The sequence below is a fragment of the Delphinus delphis genome, chromosome 1 (genome assembly GCF_949987515.2).
Source record: "Delphinus delphis chromosome 1, mDelDel1.2, whole genome shotgun sequence".
In the NCBI taxonomy this organism is placed as follows: Eukaryota; Metazoa; Chordata; class Mammalia; order Artiodactyla; family Delphinidae; genus Delphinus; species Delphinus delphis.
The window spans coordinates 89,354,765-89,373,959 of NC_082683.1; the positions used below are offsets into that span (position 1 = coordinate 89,354,765).

General features: G+C 36.9%; 1 protein-coding gene across 3 annotated transcripts in view; it reads right to left on the reverse strand.

Moving 5' to 3' along the window:
* OLFM3 (olfactomedin 3) overlaps nucleotides 1-19,195 on the reverse strand; it is a 195,289-nt gene that overhangs the window by 45,646 nt on the left and 130,448 nt on the right. Inside the window, exon 1 of one of the 3 annotated variants that reach the window (XM_060006417.1) lies at nucleotides 7,716-7,844. The exons of the other annotated variants lie outside the window; for them this stretch is intronic. Within the exon in view, the coding sequence (XP_059862400.1) occupies nucleotides 7,716-7,844 (129 nt within the window). Of the gene's footprint in view, nucleotides 1-7,715; nucleotides 7,845-19,195 lie in introns of those variants that run through there. 3 annotated transcript variants of the gene reach the window in all.

Consider the following 19,195-nt stretch of genomic DNA (forward strand, 5'->3'; position numbering starts at 1 on the left):
CACACCTCAACTTGGACCAGCCACATCCCAAGTGCCCAATAGCCACAGTGCCCTCCTTATTGGACTGTATAGCTGTAGAATCTTGCTTTTAATTCCAGTGCTATGGCCATATTAATATGATGCTGAACATCCAGATAATCGTTCTTAAAGGTCAATCATATGGATATTGGAAAACCTACCTGACAGGTGTTACATAGACAGACCATCCAGTTTGCATCTGAGTTTCTTTTTCCTGTGGAAATATCAGATAAACCAGTGGGCCTCCTAGCTAAGCTCTGACTAACTTCTGCAGCTGGGATCTGAAATTCTTCAGTCTTTGTCCTTCCCTCTATGGTTTCCAGGGAATCAGCAGATAAGGAGATATTTCTTATATTATCAGGAGAAGAGGGAGATGAATTTTGTCTAGAAAAGAAGGTCTTTAATGACTCAGGCTGGAGGGGCTGGAACAAGGAAGGATGAAAGAAAGGCTGAGATGGGGCTAGGAACATGGAGGTGAATGGTGCCCAGCAGAGAACTATTTTGCACAATGCCCAGTGTTACTGGGCTGGTCTGTTTGCCTTTAGACTGGAGCACTTTGCCTGGTAGGAAGCAGATTCTTAAAAGGACTAAACCAGCCTGACCACTCTCCACAGAGCTGCCATAGTCTGTGGCATCTTCTGTCTTGTAATTTGCGGCAGAACAGATTTAGTCTCCTACTTATTCTCTCCCAGGCCCTAGCTCATCACATACCATCAACCAACACACAGATTTTTTCCTTTCAAGGGCTTTAGAGAAAATTACTGTAGGGTGCTTATAGGCATTCCAACAACAATCATGGGGAAGCTATAAATTATAAACTCACAAACTTCCAAAAGACGTCACAGTCCTTGTCCTTAGTCTCTAATGAAAAGGAAATGGTGCCAAACCTATCTTTTAGTCTCCTTTTTCAGATAGCTCATAGAAGTGTCCTATGCTGCCTTTTATTTCTGAGGTATTGGATTCATTATCATTTCTTTCTTTTGATTCCCCTTACTCCTTCTTTCTAGCATTTATGCCTGACTATGATTGGGACAGAAAAATGTACTTAGAATTATATATTGTTAGAATCAGATAAGATCATAAAGATAATCTTTTTATACTAAAGAAGAAAAAATGCAAAGAGATCATCTACAGAATAGAGATAGATACAGCTTAGCAGAGTAGTTTCAATGATGTAATTAAAGGTTTAAGCTGAGTAACAGTATGGAACAAATATATCTCGACATAGCCTCTACAGTTTCAACTAGGCTTTTCCTGACATTGGACACAAATCTCAAATATGTCAGAAAATTAAGGCTTCTCACTAGAATAAATTTAGCTTTTGTATAAAGGAGCAGGGACCACCCAATTATAATATTAAAATATCTTTAACAGCAGTGCAAATACTGATTATTAAAACTGGCATCATTAATATTGATGTTCGCTTGCCAGGTGTTTGGCTAACTAGTAAAGAGCTTATAATGTCAGGGCAGGGTGTCAGTTGCTCTCTGGAATGAGGGAAGCAGAAAAGGTGAATAGGGTTTGATGTTCATTTAGCATTCTTCCTGAAGTGTCAGCTTAATAAAAGTAGACTCCGGTTTTGTTTGTACTTTCAATTGTCTTCTTGTAAGAATTATTGAAAAGAGCCATGGCCTTATCTACTACAGAGTTAGTCTGAATGATCTCAACTATAGCAAGTTACCTCTCTGGCAAGAAAAAAGGTAACTCAAAAGAGAAAAAAGCTAGTATAAAAGATGAGTGCTTGACAGTTGTGTGGGTTTGATAGAGACTTCTGTGTCAGGTTTAGTGATAAAATAAAGGAAGCTTTATGAGCGTCTCTAGTGTTCTCTTTTATGGCACCCATATTGGCATTGAAAAGAGGATAAAAATAAAACCAGCTAAGACCTCAGGTGGAAAGAAATATTTAGATGGATTTTGGATACCAATGAGAAAAGACCTGCTCTCATTTTAACTTAAAAGAGCAGTTACTTAGGTGTCAGTAAAACTCATATAATAGTAATAGCAAACATTTATGGTGCTCTAGCCATTAGTTGGCAGTTCACATACATTACTGCCTTTGAATATCACAGTAACTCTATGAACCAGGTGATGTTATTCTGCCCATTTTATAGGTGAGGAAACTGAGACTTAGAGACAGTAAGGAACTTGCTCAAGGTCTTGTAGGAGGTAATCAGCAGAGCTGAGATTTGCACTTGCACAGTCTGATATCAGAGCTTGAAAGTTTAATCCCCATACTGCACTACCAGTTATCTGAAATTCCCTTTTATATATGATGAAGATAATTCTGGTAGCATTTTCTGAACTACCGTGAAGCTGACTACTTGGACCTGGAGGGTGCATATGGTTTATTGCTATCCAAAGCATTGCTGATCACAGTGATTACTGATGCAGTTCTCTTTGAACCTTTTGTGTTAATTAGAAGAACTAAATGAACTATTTAGCAGTTTTTAATATTACAAAACTCATGAAATATTTAGGCATGCTCTAAATAGAAGAATTAAAGTGATAATTTTAACAATTGGATTTCAAGTTTGGATTTTTTGCTTACAATTTAATTACAGAGCTATGCTTTATAAATACAAAGCTACTGTGTGAGAAATCTCTCAGAACGTCAGGGGCTTTGAACAGGAAAGAAAGATCCTGAAGACTGAGGTTAAAAATAAAAATTAAAAAAAATCTTGCATTTCAGCATGGTTTTCTTTTTATAAAACCCCTTCTCTTGTATTAGTCTCACTTCTTTTGAACCAACTACCCTTTGAAATAGACATTATCTTATTTACGAGGAAACTGAAACGCAAAGAACTGAAGCAATGTTTTCCAAAGTCACCCGTTTAGTAAATGTTATATATGGGACTTATACCAATTTTCTCCAGTGTTCAGATCAGAGCTCTTTATGTTCATCCTTTGCAGGTAGATTGCAGATAGATGGCCTATGTCCATTCACCAATAGTTGAAAAAACTTCGCTTTAGAGGAGATGCACCCAGCGAGGGCATTATCCAAACAATGTGGAAACAAGTAACAGTTGAGACTCCAAAGGAATAATTAGCAGTAAAGGCTTGGCGAGACACAAGTGGAGGGACAGGCAAAGGGACAGAATTCTGATTCTTTGAAGAGGACAGAATCACCTGGTTGAACATTGCTAGGTCTTATGTTTATGCTGAATGTCTGGGAATTTCATAAAAGTACAGACTGAGGCAAAGAAGAATAAGGGGTCAAGCTACTGAAAGGGGTGTACAAGGTAGGGGAAAATAAAGCAGAAAAAAATCCATTTACTAAAACCTATTCAATTTAGAGTAGGAGATACCTGATGATTTAGAGGAGATACCTGGTGAAAAGTCCTTATAAATTATCTGTCTGAGGATAGGTTTGGTCTCAGAGAATGAAATGTGGTTTAGCATGCTAATGACTTTAGTTGTGAAGAGAAGAAATGTAGGACAGGAATGATAGAGATGTTGACAGACCACACTAAAAGAAGCTGTGTTCTGGAGGATGTGTTAATAAAGATGTCACTGCATAGCAGTTTTCCTCCTATTTCTTATGAGACTAGTTGGAACTGAAATAAGAAATTTATATTCTTCACTCAAGGCAACCTCAAGGCTCTAAGAAAAACAACTGTAAAAACAACGACAAACAGTTAAACACAAAACCGAAGAACCCTCAAATTCAGGTTGGTTGATCATTCTTCTCATATTCTGGAAATCATAATGACTCAGAGTTGGGAGGGACTTAGAAGTCATGTCTGGTCCTATGTCTTTCCACTCAGTGACACTTCTCGTATGTATTCTCCTTGTGTTTCCGCTTGAACTCTGCATGATAAGGATTTCCCTGCTTCATAGGCAGCCCCTTCCATCGGTGGAAAGCTAAAGGACTGGCTCTGAACTTCTCTCTTAGTAATGTTCCCCCTTTTGCTCTCCTTCTGCTTTAAGTACTTAAGAGTAAAATCTACTCTCTTACCCATACCACAGTTCTACTCTAAAAAGGCAATTATCACATTCTCTGTGACTTTCAAGATTTACCATTCTGTTCTTTCATCCATTTCCTTAATTTGTTTAGTTGGTCTTTCACAAAATAGACATTGCCTAAGGATTAGGGGAAGAAAAACAGTGGTACAAAACAGAGAAGTCAGATATCTTCATCCAGGACTAAAAAAAAAAAAAAATTGGTGAGTTAAGAAACTTAGAGAGTATTGAGAGTTTGTATCAGAGTATTCTACTCATTATCCAAAACGTAAAACTGACTAAGGCATTGAAGTAGTTATTTATGAGGAGAAGCTGGCTAGACATTTGAAAATGTAGCAAAACAAATCACCGAAGCCCACAGGTCCCTTGGAGGCCTCTTCCCACCACAGCGGCAGGGCTGATTGAGAACAGCTGGTGTCTGCTAAATGTCCTCTGCTTATTTAATTATTCTTTTCCAGGTTCTTCCTGGTGTGGAATCCACAGTGTGAGTGATTTCTCAGAAGCTCAGCCTCAGGGGGAAGTTACTCTGCATCAGAGAGACATGCCAGAAGGAGCCTGAGCTTTCTCAGAGCCCAGGCTTTGTCTCTGCAGACACCCGCTCCTCCGAAGGCAGATGGGCCCAGTTATAGATTAGGAGGGGAAGGAAAGAAAGAGAGTGAGAGAGAGAGAACAGGGCCAAAGAGGAGGAAAAAGGGATGTTTCAAGATTCTAAGAGAAGCCAGAGGGCGTTTATTCCCCTAATAAGGAGCAGTGTTTAACTACTTACTGACAAAAATATCCTGGAAATTTAAAAACCTGTTTCAGCTTTTGAGACAATCAAACGTACACTGCCTATTTCAGAGGTACCTGCCATAAACAGATTTAATTGCCTTTAATGATTAAAACCCTATATTTCTTATTTTTGTTTTCTCAAGGTTATTTGAAACTACCATTTTAAAGAAAGACCATATTCATATTTGTGTAAATCTGTACTTTTTGCCATCTGCACATCCCACAAACACTCATAAAACAAATTTTAAGACCTACATTATTTATTTGTTCATTCATTCATTTTTTGGGGGGTATATACAGACTTGCAAGCACAGACTTTCAAGCTTATACCATTCGTACTGTCTAAAGTGAGAATGTAGAGTGAGAGAGTTGAGAAGGGCTGGACACCATAGCTCTACTTACTGGGAAGGGAACTGTCAGCCCTTCCATCTAAGGAAAGTGGAGTCCAGGGACATAGGAAACCACCTGAGATGGACAGAGAGAACCTAGTGTGGCACTAGGGACCAGGAGGGGCAAGGAGAGCAAAGGTGGGTGAGATGACTTCCCTGGTCAGGACTGCAGTCAGGTGACTTCCCTGGTCGGGACTGCAGTCAGGTGACTTGCTTCTACCCTTGATTCTGTCATTAACCAGAGAGGGGAAATCTCTTTAGTCACTTAAACATTTGGGGTCAGTCTTCCCACTTGCAGAATAAAGAGGTTGGATTAGATCAGTCATATTTCCAGCTAAGCTCCTGAGAGTTCTAAGGTTTCTGTGGAGGCATTTTGACCAGGGAAAGGGGTTGATTATGTGGGGAGGGAACAGATGATAGAGGCACAGTAAATGCCTCCCCCCAATAATTTATTATTTGACCCATGATCTGTTTTATATATTGGATTTCCACCTCAAGATTCATTCAACAAATATTTATTCTGAATGTATTACATAAGATTTAATTCTAAAAAAAAAAAGGCACTGCTGCCAAAAAATAGTGTAAAAATAACTGGCCTGGATAGTTTCTAAGATCCTTTCCAGCATTAACATTTAATGATCTTAATGTAGGAACTAGATTCATTCATTTCTCATCATGGGAATCCTAAGATATGAGCAATTATCTTGAATATTTAAGGTGGGGAAATTACTTCTGTAATATTTGGCACTTCTGTAAAACATGCACGCACACACACACTCATTCACTCACACTCACACACTTTTGCAACATGATTTCTCCATTCCAGTGAATAACAGTGTAAAATTTTCTGAACTTTATTTATTTTTTGTCACTCAAAAGGTGACTCAGTCGTGTCAGAACATTTGTAGACCATACCAATATTTTATATTTTTCAACCAACAGATTACTAATCAGAAGAAATCCATTTTCTTTAAATTACTAATTTAAAGAAAATGGATTTACTTTAAACTCATAAGAGAGCAAGAAGTTCTAAAAGAATCATGCATAATTTTGGAAAGTTGATTCTCCTCCATCAACAAGAAACAGGAAATAACCAAACCAATATCTGTAGACACAGAAATTATACATATCAGAACCAAGGTACCAAGTTTGAAACATAGCTTTTTCATGAATTGCTTAGCTAGGTTCATTTCTTGAAAGAGTTAATTCAACAACTAAGTTGTTAAAAATCACCAGGTACTTGAACATTGAGGAAATTTGGCTCAGTAAATATTAAATAATGTAAATTTCTTTGTTTTGTGATTGCTTATTGATGCCATGTCATGGTTTCTTTATAACTACAAATGTCTTTTACACCCTCCTGCCACACACATCAAATAGGGAAGGAGGGGAATCTCAATAATGGAGGCACTGAGGTACCATAAGTGGTTCAAGGGAGGTAAAAATATAAAAGCAGGTCAAAGTGTGCCTCACATGTGCTCTGCTGTTGCCCTGAGCACCAGGTTAATCTGGCAAATTATGTAATTAATTTGATCTGGCTCTACTCAGTTAATTACACGTTGATTGATAGAGTAATTATTATTAGTAACTGCAAACATATCTTCAAAATGGAGAGTTGCTTTTTTTTTTTCTTTTAAGTATCTGACTTTTTGTGATCTGTGGGAGCAGTCCAATGGTAAAAAACAGATAAACATAAAAAGGTAAAGGGCTCTGAATACTAATTGTTTCTGTACTTATTATTTGCTAGCAGGGAAATTGTTTTTCCAGGTTATTCCTTCTATTTGAATTTGTAAGCTTCTATTTGAAGAACCAATAGTTTTCATTTTTATTTGAAATATTTTAGAGTATTGCCAAATAAACCATGAGAAAAGACATTTGTTATAATGTGGGAAGGGTTAAAAAGCCACTAATCGTAGATGAATGAAGACTACAGAGTTAGACTTGTGACAGGAGAAGAGTTTATGAAAAAATTAAACAATACAGGGAGATGATTTTATCAAGTAAGTTTTCTGTTCGTGATTCTTAGCTCTCTTAAAGGATTTTTTGGTCATGCTTTAAATTGCTGAGTTTTTTTTTTTTATTATTCATTTATGTTTAAAAGAGGTTGGTTTCTCTGACTGAATGCATTTCAGTCACAGGAATTGAATTCCAAAGAAGAACCTGCTATAGTAAAACTAGATTAGCTAGAATATACCCTATAGCATATTCTGTAGGAAAAATTATGGGGATTTTACAGATGTTAAAAGAAGTAAAATAATAAGAAACAAAACATATTTTAAAAGAAAGAATTCTTCAAAACCTCAGAACAATATAAATTAAAGCTTTTCATTAAGAATTTGATGAATCTAGTATTTCCTTTCACAGCTAATTTCTCAGGCAGTTCGTTTATTCTTTGATGTAACTTTAAAGTGTTCCTAAAGGAACATCCATGACTAAAGTTACCACATAAATATTGTATTGTTGAAGAAGACCTGTAAATAGAGAAGCAAAATCTCAGCCTTTGCAGTTTACAAAATAAAGCCCACTGGTTTAATGCACTTACTTCCCAAGACGGCCAAACCCACCGGAGTGACTTACTAAGGTATCTGGCGTTGATAGCCTCGTGGTGTTCAGTCCTACCAAGGATGGGAGAGTTTGGGACATCCAGTTTGATATCATTGCCATGGTGCTAAGCACAGCGCCAAGCTTCAGCAGTGGAAGACTCATTGCTGTGGAGCTAATGAGTTTTCATAGTGACTGATTAAGATCCTGGTTCTGGGCTGGCAGCGGGAGGCGTGACTGCAGCACGCCACATCTACAGCATGAAAAGAGATCAACTTCCCAAGCTCTAATCATGCAGGGAAAGCTCACAGAACCTCTTTCCCTCACCCTCACAGGAAGTTCCCTGCTCTTCCCTTTTCCTCCTTTACCAGATACTTTGCTGGATCATCAAACAAAATATTCTTGATAGGGCTTCACTGGTAATTGTTAGAGCAGAGGTTGAAGGAAGGAGGAAATTAGAGCTTTTCCTGCTCCACTATATAGTCAGTTACCATCAACAGAGTTCGCTGCCTCTGGGATTTCTGTCAGTATAATCAGCTGCTCTTTATCCTTCATAAAAATACATAGCACCCTTAAATTGAGGTCTGTCAAAGCGCGCATTTCAAACACCAAATTTAATATCCACAGATTTCTCTGAGCATGGAAAAAGTGCTTTTAGACAAAACATGAAAGCAAAGTCTGAAAAGAATATCCAAGATGATTAGATAATTGAGTAAGAAATTATTTTTTATATAGTAACCTAAAATTAGCACTGTTGCCTCTTAAAAAAAATTGTCAGAGATTAATAGCTACTGCCTGTGGAGGACATTGCCCTAGGCACCTTACATGTGAACAGACAGAAAAGGCAGCCTTGGAGAAAAGCTCCTGATAAAGAAATTTCATAGGTTCCCAGTTTTGCTTTCACGAATGGATGCTTAGCAGTTTCTCAGGCACACAGCAAACTCAGTTAACTCTATTTTCACCTTGTGAAGAATGACAGACCAGTACCGCAAGTCTATGTCATGAGAGAACATGTGACATTAAAAAAGCACAAGACTTGGCTTCTGTGACTCCCCAGGGAGTCTGAGGTCTAGCTCCTTGTTCTCTTGCAGTTAGTTGAGTGACTGGCCAGTGAATTAAAACTCCTTGGCTTCACTTTTTTTTTTTTCCTGCGATATGTGGGGGGTGGACTCCCTGCTCTCCAAGGCTCCTTCCAGCTGTGAAATTCAATGATCTGTTTATTAGAATTCTGACGGCAAATGTATATATTGAATTTGCGGCTTATGGGTAATTTTATTATATTCTTTTTACAAATACTGCAAAATTGTCCACATCCAAATCTCAGGTCCCAAATGGAATAAATCAGAGGCTCTTGTCTTATATAATATATGTGGTTTAAAATAAAAATACAGAGAGAGGACATGAAGGGAAATGTGGGTGAATGAAAATTAAGTGAAAAAGAATCATATGAAAAGGAAAAAAATACTGTTTTGATTCCTTAGGAGAATTCTGGAATTGTTTGTATCTGGAAAGATATGCATTTTCCTTAAACAGTTTTGGCAGGAGAAATAAAGAGAATATCTTTAATAAAATTGAAAGACATATATATTTATAAAGGTGTGTGTGCCTTTATTCTTCAAAACAGCTTTAAACTGGGGTGAATACTGAGACTCTTCAAATCTTCCTTGCATATATTACCTTGAAATCCAGGCTACATTTTTTCTTTCAGAATACATCCAGATGATTTCAGCTGACCCTTATTTTTTAACCACAGTGCCCAGAAAACCAAATATTAGGTATTTTTGTCTTTTTCAAAAATCGTATCATATGCAAAATTTAACATAAAAGCACCATAGTTTATATATTAAACTTAGTATTAAATAACAGCATTCATAGAAAGGACTGTTAAATTTTACATTATTATTACAATGTGACAGTAACAAAAAGTAAAGTGGACATACAAATCTAGTTGTTTGAAAAATTACCAGGAACTCTACCTGACTTGAATAAAGGAGAAGAGTCTCTTTTAAGAGCTTAGCTTCCAAAATTGAAAACTAATATAAATGTAATTACTGGATAATTTAAGATGCCACATGGCAGATGGTAATTATACTTATTAATGAGCTATCAATCAACAAAATAATAGCTTCTTTAGAAGAATATAACATGAATGTCAGGGGAAACCAGTACTCTTATTTGCAAATTAAAAAGAAATGAAGAAATAAAGAAAAATACAGTATAAATGGAAAGCTTCTTGCAATTTCCCAGAGATGCAAATACCTGCACTGAAGAACTGAAAGAGAACAACAGTGAAAGTTTATGATTTGATGATGTTTATGAACAATGTAAAAGCTATAATGTGTGGTTTAAAAAAAAAACATTTAAATGGCACACATTGAAATAGAAAAGCTTACATTATAATGATTGTTAGTTATGGGAAATAAAATAGCTATGATTTGTAAAAGGTTAAATAGTTTGCATTGCTCTCATAATCTAGTAAATTGCTTTTAATTTCCATTTTATAAGTTGGGTTCTTGTTTGCAGATGGGGAAGCTGATTTTTCTATGTGGATGTAGCAACCTGTGTTCAGGGCAAGAAACCCAGTGGTTACAGAAGTCCCACAAGCATGGTGTGAATGTTGATGGAGTAAAGTAGCAAGAGACAAGGCTGGAAATACTAGCAGTTACCAACTCCCAGGGCTTCACGGTCAGCCAAAGATGTTTGGATATTATCTTGGATGCAATTCAAGAATTTTAAGCAAGACTGTGAAGTCATTAGTTTTATGTCTGAAATTATTACATTGGCATTTTCATGATGCAGGATAGGCTGATGGGGGTTGTAGGAACAGCAAAGCGTATCAGAGACAGGAACATAACTTAAGAGCATATTCTCATAGTTTAGGCAAGAGATGACGAGGGCCTAGAAAAAGAAACTGTTAGTGGAGCTCAAAAGGATGGATGCCGTAAAGAATTGGGGTGAAATCGATAGTGATTGAATAGATGTGAGAAGTGTGGGAGAGGAAGTTATTGATTAATATATTTATTCATTAGATATTTTATGGTAGACTTTTTATTACCCAGAGTGATTTCATGATAAACCTATATAGTAAATAATCAGTAAGCAAATAATTAATGACCAACAAAGACTTATAGGTAATCTTATGTAATATTGGCATGTGCTGTCATTGGAATTTTATTTTTCTTTGATCTGGAGCACGGAAGTTTAACATTGCTTTGGTACTCAGTACACTTGCTAGTCTGGGGACTACCGGTATGGTAGGTGTGTGTGTTGTTTTCTGGGGAACCTAGCTTGACTAAAAGAATAGGTGAACCAAAGTGACCTCTTGAAAAAACAAAGTAGACCCTTGCTAGCAAGGAGGAAAAATAGGAAGAGTGGCATAAAGTAGAGGAAGAGGCTTAAAGTTTATGCTAACTTCGTACTCAGTCACAGAGGATGAAGAGAATAATACAACTTTGCTGAGTGACACAAAGTCATTCTGGGTCTCTGGAACTAATAGTCCAACTCAAAATAGAGAAAAAGGACTGAGGTTCTTGCTTCTTCCTTCACTGAGAAGTCAAAGCAATTACAAGAGAACTTCCATAAGGTCCCATTACTCTACCTACCCACCTACCTCACCTGTGCCCACATGACTCTACTGTTCCACACATAAATTGTTTGTGTTCCTAGGTAAGATTGATTCCCCCACTCTGCACTAGATCAGTGCCTTTTAGACTATCATGCATAGGAATTACTAGGAGAGCTTGATAAGACCCAGTTTCCTTTGTCCCACCCTGAGAGTCTGACTTACTAGCTCTAGCACAGGGCCAAATAATTTGCACTTCTGACAGTCTCCTAGCTGATTCTCATTCTGCCATTCTTGGACCACCTTTGAGTAGACTGCCCTAGATCACATCCATCTCATCAACTCAATGACAGCTCTCTTAATCCTTTCCTCTCTTACTGAGATCAATAAATCTTCCCACTTTAATGGGCCATTCACAGCAGGATATAAACACCCACTTATATCACTCATTTTAAATACAAACAGGTAGACAGCAGTTTCCTGATCCTATTTTCTCTCCATTTATTTCCCCTATCACTCACTGTCCCTTTGCAGCATACCTTCCTGAGAGTTGTCTATACTCACCATCTTCAATTTCTCTTTCCCTAATCAAGGTTTTGTTCACATTTCTCTACTCCACTGATACGACTTTTATCAAGGCTACCAATGATACCATGTTGCTAAATCCAGCAGTCAATTCTCAGTCCTCAACTTTCCTGACCTATGAACAGCATTCATCAGACTTTTACTTTATCCTTCCTGAAATAATTTCTTCACTTGTGTTCAAGGATACCACATCCACCTAGTTTTCCTTTTACATTCTGACTTATCTTTCTCAGTCTCTTTTGTCGATTCTTCCTCATCTATATGCTAATGACTCCCAAATTCATTTCTTCCTCGCAGACCTCTCCTATCAATTCAGTCCTGTATATCCAATTATCTACTTGACATCTCCACTTGGATGGTTAATAGACATCTTAAATTGAACATGTAAAAAAAAATGAGCTTCTGATATGCCTTTCCCATCTCCAGCAAACAAAACAAAACAAAACAAAAGAAATAAACCAAAAAATTATATACATGCAACCATTCCTATAGTCTTCTTCATTTCAATTCCATGGTTGAAAAGTTAGATTTCAACCTTAACTTTTTCTTTTTTTTTCGCATCTCTTATCAGTTTCATCATCAGGTCTTTTCATCTCTACTTTCAAAATATACCCAGCATTCAACCATTTTACACCACTCTCAGTGCCACCATGCTGCTCCAAAGTCATCATCATCTCTCATCTGGTTTATTGCAAGAGCCACTGCTAATTGACCTTGTACCACGTCAGTCCTTTTTTTAACCCCCAACAGAGTGATTCTGTTAAATTGTAAGTCAGATTATGTTATTCCTCTTCTTAAAACTCTTTAATAGATTCCCATTTCACTCCTGGTAAAAGTGAGAATATTTAGCATGAACCATAAGGTTCTGCATGATCTGGCTTCCTCTTATTTCTCTGATCTCATTTCTTATAACCCTTCCCTTCACTGGAGTCACTCTGATTCTTCAGAGATGCAAGATAATTTTCCACCTCAGGGCTTCTAGTCTCTCAAATGTCTTCACACTTCCTTTTTGTTTTAATTCAAAGATCACTTTCTCATAAGATCTTTGCTGACCACACTATCTCAAATTTCTACACTTTTCATCTGATCATTTCATGTTGTCTTTTGCTGGTTTACATTTTTTCTCCTTAGAACTTATCACAGGTTGGGATCCTATATATTTTAATTATTCATCTTGTTATTTGTTTTATCCACTAGAAATAAAGTTCCATGAAAGCAGGAACATTGCCTGTTTTGTTCACTGGGGTATTCTCTATGCCTAGGAGAATACCTAGTACATAGCAGGTTATCAGTAAGTATTAAATTAATGCATAAATTAATATATTATTGTTTTGTTCCTGAACTTCCCTCATTGTAAAATGGAGACCATTTTAAATGCAAAAATTAAAATAGAGCCTCCCCCCTTTGTTGCAAAATGAGCCAGTGTAATATTGTTGCATTTTGCATGTGTGTTGTTACGTGTACATGATGAACGTATACCTGAGTAAAAAGATAGTGTAAACTTAAAAGTTAAGAATGCTTTTTCCTTCCAAATTTGATATTTAGAATGCAGGCACTTTTGGTCTAAGCCAAGAAGTACTGTCTCTCTTATTTTGACTTCTCTTGATAAGCCTCAAATCACTGGAACCCTGAATAAATATATGAAAGCACTCTTCTCCTCTTGCCTTTGGCTAATGAAGTTTGCCTCCAATAACATAGGGGAGGATGGAAGGGACTGTAGGCTATGGAAAGGATGAGTTTAAATAAAATGAATTGGAGAAGATGGAGATCTGAGTGTCCATTCACTCAACTTCCTTTCATTTGGCTCCTGGCAATCAATTAGGGACCACCTGTAGCTCCTAGAATTCAGTGCTTTGCCATTCTTGCCTTGAGGTTTCAGGGTTGTCTTAAAAGTGTTCACTAAAGAAAGAATGTATTGAGTGAAAAACATTAGCAAAATTCTCTAAAGGAGGGATTTCTGTCTTCTCATCTTTGCCTTCATCTGAGAAGCCGACTGATGCTCTATAAACCCGGGGGATCCTCTGTTGGCAGCTTTTGTTGCTACTTCAAAGGAGAAAAAAATGGATGTGTGCGGGAGGAATATATTCAGGGCAAACATGGTTTTTTGTTTTTTTTTTTTAACTCTGACTTTCTACTCAAACTTGAAGAAGTGAAAAAATATAAATCCAGGATTAGGCTAGAGGAAAGGAGGATGCAAAGTGGTGTGACAGAGAGACCCTCAGACTGTAAGGCAAAAGACTTAAATTTTGCATCACTTAGTCATTGCCTTGTTCTGGGTCGTTCAGCTGGGAAATGAAGAGATTAAATTGAATTTCCTATATAGTCCCTTCCATGATATAGTGCCATACTTAAGAGCTCAGCTTCGATCTTTGCAGTTACACAAGCCCCTCCTCGCTTTCTGCTCTGACACTACTGGACAGCTGGCTGTGTGACCTCCCAGAGCCTCGATTTCCCTATGTGTGAATCGGGGATAACAAGAGAACCTGATTCCTTAGGCATTTGTGAGGATGAAATAAACATCTACATATAAAGCCCTCATCACAAGATTTGGCAAACAAGGAGTTCTCTATCAATATTTGTCATCATTACTCTAGTGCAAAAGAAGTTTATGTATCTTTTCCCCATATTTATAGAAGAGAGAATAGAGATAGAAATTGTTAGCAATAAGGAGGTGAAGATCATCAAATTTTGTATAAATTACCAATGTAAAGGTTTAGCTTTAAGAGTTTTAAAAGAGTAAAATATTCTTGATTCCAGTGTGCTTGGTTCATAGGGATTGGCTGACAGCAGTATCCTAGAAAGGGTCTAAAGCATACCCATCCCACAGGCCAGCCTTGAGGAGCCACTTGTTTAAGCCTGTCTGCCTGGCACTGTTCTTAGAGCTTTATTTGTATGAATTCATTTAATTCTCACACAAACCCTATGAGGTTGGTATTGTTACTATAACCAGCTTATAGATGAGGAACTGAGGCACTGAGAAGTTAAGTAAGCTAGCCTAGGTCACACAGCTAATTAAAGGCAAGTTCAATATTTGAACCTCAACTGTCACATTCTAAGTATGCTTTTAAGTATTATGCACACACACACACACAAAACACATGCAATAACAGTATTATAGCAACTATTTATTTCAAGTTTAATCTGTTTTAAATAATTGGAATTATTTGGGGGAAGCATTGCAGTTTAGTCATTGCATGCTCTCAGTAAATGAATACTTAAAGCTGAGCACAAAAATTAAAAGTAATGTGTCTTACTTATTGAGTTTATCTTTGAATGTGACAGAGCCAGGTCAGGGAGTCACCGACTCAGGTAAGTGTTCAGTCCCTGCTTCATTTTCATTGGAATCTATTTTCAGGTTTTTCTAATTCCCCCAACTCACCAGGGCAGACAAGTGTTAAATTATTGCCAAAAGCTTTTCTGGAAGAAATTGTTTAGAAAGAGAGATCTCAAAGAGGTTGGAAAATTGCCTGGCGATCAGAAAGAAGACTGTTTCAGTGGTAGCGTGAAAGAATAAAATTGGATCTTGAAATGTGCAGTTTTCTGAAAGGTTGTTGTAAGTTGTTTCATAAAACTTATCTCCCTCTTGAAAGTTGAAATGTATGTTTAGCAGGAACCAAAATTCTGGTAGTAGTAAATAACCCCAAACATCAAAGTATAAAAGAAGATTACATTTATAGCTTGCTTTTTAACAAATTCACATAAACAGCAGGAGCTCTGCAGAGTTAATTTGTACGTAGCAGCATTAGCTACTTATTTGTCAGCATTGTCCCCTCATCAGTATGTGTAGTCAAAGTTGTTTTGTGATTTGAAAGAAAGCTCTAGCAGACAAACATAGTTAAACATAAATGTCTAAAGATCTGGACTTGAAACAAGTCAGGCAAGCTTCATCATTGAAAGAGTCGTGAGAGTTATGTAGTTTTATAAAAGGGGGTTGGAAAAACAGTTAAGGCCAGGTCATTAAAATAACCATCACATAGATGAAACTGTACAAGCTCATTACCTCATTTGCTTGTCCTTTTTTGTTTCAACACATTTAAGAACTACTGACCTTATAAAAACAGTTTTAGGAGGACAGAAGTAACTTGACTTACAAACAGCTCGCTTTGTGAATACTCATCTGAAAGGGGCCCAATGACATATATATGAACTTGACATGGATAAGTAAAAGAAAACTGTTGACAAAGGTTATCTCTTGTTATTGAAGTTAAATAGATGATTTTTTTCTGCTTCCTAATATTTTTTGTTCTCTCATTTCCCAGCTTAATTATGTATTATTTTCTGTTAGAAAAACATAAGCAGAAGTATGTCATTATTCTCTCATTGACTTTTAAAGGCATCGATCTGTTAAACATTTATTAAGTACATTCTTTGGGCCAGGAAGAGTACAATACTGAAAAATGCAAGATTAATGTGGTACAGCCTCATATTTTGGGTAATTTATCAATCTGAGAATGTAACAGACTATAAACAAATATGTACATATGAACTGAATAGTTCCAGTCTTACAGAGATATAGTGGAGGATTAAAAGAAAAGGAGATTGGTATCTTCTGGTGAAATGGTCAGGAAAAAGGTAGTGCTTGAGCTGGTTTTAAAAGTTTAGCTCTTAATTCTCTTAATTTTTAACTCAGGGAAATGGAAGTGTAGTTTACTATGGACCCAAAAATAAAATAAAATTTAAGTCATAAGGAATTTTGTGCAATGCTTCAAAGAGTAGAGAATTATATTCTTCAGCCCTTCCTTTGTCAATATGCATCATTTGTCCTAGTACATTTTTACCTCTCTTCCAATTAATAAAATAAAATCATGATATTTACTTAAATCATAATAATATAGGGCTATTGAGTGAACAAAGAGAATAGAAAAAATGAACATTATTGTGAAAACAGCATTTTCCTTGAGAAGGAAGAGAGGTAAATAGAAATATCAAAGCTCTTGAGGGACCTTGCATTATCAAGAAAATTGTACTTAAAATTACATGCACATGTCAACAGGGGGTAGTTTGAATTCTAATATTTACATATAATATGAGTCATAAAGCATATGGCTGAAAATTTAATTCTAGTATAGATGCTTCTTGTCAAGTGTCTGGTAAAATGTATGCAGATAGGGTATAGCATGAGGAGTGCTGGAATATTTGCCATTATTGAAAGTAGATTGTCTTTGCAGTGCGTTCTCTCTCTCTCTCCTTCCCTTCCCCTCCCTCCCTCCCTCACTACTTTTCCTTCTCCCTTCTCTCTCTACCTTCTTTCCTTTTTATCTTCCACCCTCCTTTCCTTCTTCTCTCTCCCTCTCCCTCCCTTTATTCTCCTTCCTTTCTTTTTCTCTTTCACTTTCACCTAAGTGTCCTGCACTGAAGTAGGATACTAGTATGGTTGCAAGGGCTCCCCAGGTGATTCTGATGTGTTCCCAATTTTTAACAGCCTAGGCTGTATGGCTACAATTTAAGCACAAATAATTCTAGTATTTTACACTTCAAATTTGGAAGTTTTACCTTTCTACTCATTCAACACTATTTAAAACAAAACAAAATAAACAAAAGTTCCCTTTTCTAAACATTCAAGCATGCATGCTTAGGCTATGTTTTACCTCTTACTGTGGTCGTAAGGTTTTCAAGAGGTTATTGAGCTTAAAACTGGAGACTGCTCATAACTACTGTTCAGTAATGGTAATGCATCATTCATGTGCACCTCATTTTTCTTCTAAGAGTGATTCAGAAACATGCCCATGATAAAAAATGTGTCCTTTCTTAAATAGTTTTCCTTTCAATAATATACTTATTAATATCAAACTACATGTATAAGTTAGTATTTTTCTATAAAAATTGCATTTAGAATTATTTGAGGAGCAACGTGTGTTTCATGGTGAATTACTTATGCATTCAATAGCGATTTATTGATCATCCTTTATATGCTAAACACTAAATGCTAGAGATCAAAGATTAATAAAATTCACTCATTTAGGATCTCAGAAACAAGAGAGAAAAACACATATAAAATAATTTCAATATAATGTGCTATGTAATTTGTACAAAATGTAGTAGGACATAAACAGGTTAGTAATGAATTCAGTTTGGGTGGGATAGAAAAAGCTTCAGGAGACTGTGGGTTTAGGTGGATTCAGTAGAATTTCCTAAGTAGATCAGGAAGGAAAGGCCATTCTACCCCAGGAACAGCATGTGAAAATGTACCACCAAGGTGTCAGAGATCACATGTTCTTTACGGAGCTCTAAGTAGCTTGGACTAGGGCCAGTGAAAAGCGCCTGGTGGGGTGGGGGGAGGGAGGAGATAGGATTGGAGAGGTAGCAGGGACCACCAGCTGGTGCTTGCGGCTCTCCCAGGAGATTAGATCTTACTAAAACTAGTCTTTCAAGAGTTGCAGGAAGGAGAGTGATAGCTAACTTGTTTGTTATTTGGGGGAAGATTACTCAGAAAAGGTGCAATAAATACTGGGGAGAGGGGTAAGGAGGAGATTGACAGCTGGGAGAGCAGTTAGGGGGCTGTTTGGATGCTCCGGTAAGAACTGAGATGTACAGAGGAAGGATAACACATGGGCTAGACAATTTACATAGAATTTTGTGAATTATTAGATGTGGAGGCTGACAAGAATAAACTCTAGATTTCACGAAACACAGTATTGCAGAAAAAGTGCTGGGGAATCATCGAGAACAGTGCTAAACATTAAGGTGCATATGAATCACTGGGGGGTCTTGTTAAAATGTAAATTTTTCTTTAGAAGTTGAGGGCAGGGCCTGAGATTCTGCAGTTTGAGCAAGCTCCCAGGTGGTCAGAGTGGCTGGTCTACAGACCACACTTTGAGGAGAAGGGGCCATGGAAGCCAACTAAGTGAAGGGCTGATGTGTGTGGACACACATCCTGTGTGATGAAGAAGGTACAACCAAGGAAAGAAAAAGGGTCAAGCTCTGCAAGAGAAGGGAGAGTGAGAATTCCCAGACACACATATTTCTCACTGAAAAAAGGGGTTCAGGAGTTCCCACCATCCAGAGATGGTTGTTAGCAGAAAGCAGACGTTTAAATTGAATACAGTTTAAATGGGCCCTAAAATTTCTTGAAAGTAAAGTTATAGTTAAAATTTTATCTTGGAAAAGAAAGATGAACACAAAATAAATTATCTTACAGTTGTGAGGATATATTAGCATGAATTAAGAATAGATGACGCTTTGTGTGTGTGTGTATGTGAGGTTAGTTTTAAAAAATATTGTCATCTGTTTTCACAGCACAATCATAAAGAGATTTGTTTTTGCAAAACTCTCCAAGGAGTTACCTAATTTTTTCAGGGCCTTTGATATTCAAATCATTATCTTTTAAAGAGCCCATTCCATAATTTCTCTCTTCAATTGTTAAAGGATA